Source organism: Colobus angolensis, unplaced genomic scaffold (genome assembly GCF_000951035.1).
Source record: "Colobus angolensis palliatus isolate OR3802 unplaced genomic scaffold, Cang.pa_1.0 Scaffold453, whole genome shotgun sequence".
In the NCBI taxonomy this organism is placed as follows: domain Eukaryota; kingdom Metazoa; phylum Chordata; class Mammalia; order Primates; family Cercopithecidae; genus Colobus; species Colobus angolensis.
The window spans coordinates 183,936-187,895 of NW_012117966.1; the positions used below are offsets into that span (position 1 = coordinate 183,936).

Here is a 3,960-nt window from a genome sequence, read left to right on the forward strand (position 1 = left end):
AAAAAAAAAAAAAAAAAAAAATTAGCTGGGTGTGGTGGCGGTGCCTGTAGTCCTAGCTGCGAGGGAGGATGAGACAGGAGAATCGCTTAAACCTGAGAGGCAGAGGTTGCAGTGAGCCGAGATCACACCACTGCACTCCAGCCTGGGCGACAGAGCGAGACTCTGTCTCAAAAAACTAACAAGGAGAATAAAATAAAATAAAATAATAAAATAAAATAAAAGGACTGATGCAGTGTACCTGCTACAGTCACCCCTCCAGTTGTTACTGATATACCCATTTCTGAAATGGGGACATGGGCAGTGATGTGACTTCCTAAAGCCACATAGACAATGTGTTTGACAATCAACCGATGCTCCATTCTGTCTTGGAGGTTGTGTCTCCTCTTTGGGCCTCTGTCCCTAATCAATCCATGCCTCTGAGATGCACACGCTACACCACCCCCCCCAGGTGACTCCTCTGGCCTCCGGAGGCAGCTCAAGCGTTCTTCCTCCAGGAAGCCCTCTGGGGAAGCCTACTCAAGAGTGATGGCCCAGTTAGCCAGGCACAGTGGTACACATCTGTAGTCCCAGCTACATGGGAGGCCGAGGCAGGAGTATTGTGTGAGTCCAGGAGTTGGAGGTTACAGTGAACTATGATCACAGCACTGCACTCCAGCCTGGGTGACAGAGTGAGACTCCAATTGTGAAAAATGAAATAGGCTGAACGTGATCGCTTATGCCTGCAAACCCAGCACTTCGGGGAGCCAAGGTGAGTGGATGACTTGAGGCCAGGAGTTCAAGAACAGCCTGAGCAATATAGCAAGATGTCATCTCTACAAAAATAAAACAAGAAAAGAAAAAGAGTGACAGCTTCTCTCTCCGTCTCTCCCTATCCCCAAGTCTACCCTTGTTCAATGATCTTTTGCTTTTTTCTTTTTTTTTTGAAATGGAGTCTCACTCTGTTGCCCAGGCTGGAGTGCAGTGGCATGATCTCAGCTCACTGCAACCTCCACCTCCCAAGTTCAAGCGATTCTCCCGCCTCAGCCTCCTGAGTAGCTGGGATTACAGGTGTGCGCCACCATGCCCAGAAAATTTTTTGTATTTTCAGTACAGATGGGGTTTCATCATGTTGGCCAGTCTGGTCTCGAACTCCTGACCTCACGTGATCCGACTGCCTCGGTCTCCCAAAGTGCTGGGATTACAGGCTTGAGCCACCGCGCCTGGCCAGGCTGGGACTTCCTTGGCAAGGAGCAGGAGCTGCTGAAGTCGCTGGTCAACCTATGGGTGAAGCTGTCCCAGCTGTGCATCACCAATGTCAGCAGTCCCCAGTCTTTTGGCACCAGGGACCAGTTTTGTGGAAGATAATTTTTCCATGAATGGGGGTGGAGGGATGGTTTTTGAATGATTCAAGCACATTATGCTTATCGCATACTCTATGTACTATTATTACGTTGTAATATATGATCAACTAATTCTACAACTCAAGATGATATTGAATCAATGAGAGCCCTGAGCTTCTTTCTCTGCAACTAGACAGTCCCATCTGGGGGTGATGGGAGATAGTGACAGGTCATCAGGCATTAGATGCTCATAAGGAGTGCACAGCCACCAGGCGTGGTGGCTCACGCCTGTAATCTCAGCATTTTGGGAGGCCAAGGGGGTGGATCACCTGAGGTCAGGAGTTTAAGACCAGCATGGCCAACATGGCGAAACCCTGTCTCTGCGAAAAATACAAAAACTAACCAGGGGTGGTGGCACATGCCTGTAATCCCAGCTACTCAGGAGACTGAGGCAGAAGAATTGCTTGAACCCAGAAGGCAAAGGTTGCAATGAGCCAAGATCACGCCACTGCACTCCAGCCTGGGTGACAGAACGAGACTTCATCACACAAAAAAAAAACAAGACAAAGAAAAAAATTGAGACAGGATCTCACTATGCTGCCTAGGCTGCATTTGGACTCAAATGACCCACCTGCCTCAGTCTCCCAAAGTGCTGCGATTACAGGTGCGAGCCACCATGCCTGCCTGGTCTATTTTAGTTTTTAGAGTCAGGGTCTTGTTCTGTCACCCAGGCTGCAGTGCAGTGGTGCAATCATAGCTCACTGCAGCCTTGAGCTGCTGGGCTCAAGCGATCCTCCCACCTCAGCTTCCCAAAGTGCTGGGATTACAGGCATGCGTCATCACGGCAGGCCCAATTAGGTAAGTTTTGAAGTATGTCTACACCCGCCAGACCACCACCAGAATGACATAATGAACATCACCTGATGCTCGTGTTTATCAGAGCCTCTGCTCTTTCTTCCCATGATCACAGCATGTCATTGTACACTCATTTGCTTTCATGCTTGTGATGTCTTCCCCATTAAACTGGGTGCCTGGTGAGGACATGGAACACATGTAGTTGGTTCTCCTCTATACCTGCAGTACCTGGCACAAACAGTGATTGGATGGATGGACGAATGAGCGAATGAACGAAGTCCTCATTTCCAGACTGACAGCTCCTCCAGGGCAGAGTCCTTGTCCAGGTCATCTCAGCAGCCTCGGGCCCGCCATATAGTAGTCACTCAATGGATGGGTGTTTAAGTGGCCCAAGGTGGCCAGGGCTCACCACTGCAGAAATCAGACCAAAAGAGCTGGAACCGCCCCAGACAGTCCTTCAGGGGACCTCCAAGATAACCCAGGAGGAAGGGGACCACCTTTCTCTCTGCCAGCAGCCACTGTGCACAGGTGAGGCAGTCCTAGGCCTCCTGGGAGGACTGAATCATTTCCAGAACAACTGCTATGCACCAGGTGGTGTTTTGGGTAAACAGCATCCCTGCAAGGGATCCTCACCCCCTTTTCTTCTTTCTCTGCTTGTGTCAATCACAGCTGCTAGCAGAGGGAAGGGAGGCCAGGCTTGGTTTCTTCTTGCAAGAGTATTTAACTCAGGGCCCTGCAGAACAATGAGAATCTGACCTGCAACTAGCTGGGCATGCTGGGGCATGCCTGTGTAGTTTCAGCTACTTGGGAGGCTGAGGCAGGAGAATTGCTCAAGCCCAGAAAGTTGAGGCTGCAGTGAGCCATGGTTGTGCCATTGCACTCCAGCCTGGGCAACACAAGACACCGGCTCAAGAATAAAAAAAGAATCTGCCTGCAGTGCCAGGCAGGCCCTGCTGTCCAGGAGTCCGGATGTCTCCCTCTGCAGTATGGGTCACGAAGAAACTGGCCGAGGCCACGGGATGGCACCCAGTCTCCAGTCACAAGGCAGAATCCAGACCTCAGCCCACAGCTAACCAGAGCTGTCTGCAGACCAGATACGGCCCCATGACTGTGATTCCAGGTTCCCCAGTCTGGGTGAATAGGCAGGAATCCCAGCCTCTCCTCAGCCTATGGGAGCCTGGGCCAGGCTGACTCTCAAGGGTGACCCTGACAGCCAACACCCCATATGGTGAAGGAAAAAGGTGTAGCAGCTACGAACACCCACTACACCCCCACTCAAGAGAACACCACGCTAAGTTGACCCTCAGGGAGTTCCACTCCCAGGAAATGCAGGTACCAACCAACCCCAATGAGGAATGGCACCTGGGCCAACAGACACCCCAAAACAGCCCATTCCCACCTCAAGCATATGCACTGAATACCACAGAAACTAGGGTACCCTTCTGTGGAAGGGCCAGGCCAGGAAATCCCCAGTAAGCAGGAACAGAGACGTGAATCCTGAACTTCCCCCACCCTCAATGTTGAGGCAGAAGGGACCTCGGCCCACCTCCACTCTAGGTAAGGACAAGTTGGCCCCCACCGCCCCACCCTTCTCCAGGGTTCACCCTCCGCTGCCCACAACCCAGTCACGCCACAAAGTCACACTTGGCCTCATTTGTAAGGTGTGCACTTTTATTCAACTGGTCTCAAGTCAGTGTACAGGTAAGCCCTGGCTGCCTCCACCCACTCCCAGGGAGACCAAAAGCCTTCAGACATCTCAAGTTGGGGGACAAAAAAGGGGGGGCAC

At 51.5% G+C, this 3,960-nt stretch overlaps 1 protein-coding gene across 1 annotated transcript in view; it reads right to left on the bottom strand.

The window, feature by feature from the left end:
• Positions 1 to 3,243: 3,243 nt before the first annotated feature.
• ACTB (actin, beta) overlaps positions 3,244 to 3,960 on the bottom strand; it is a 9,757-nt gene continuing 9,040 nt past the window's right edge. The window contains exon 4 of the mRNA XM_011957986.1: positions 3,244 to 3,257. Within this exon, the coding sequence (XP_011813376.1) occupies positions 3,244 to 3,257 (14 nt within the window). The remainder of the gene's footprint in view (positions 3,258 to 3,960) is intronic.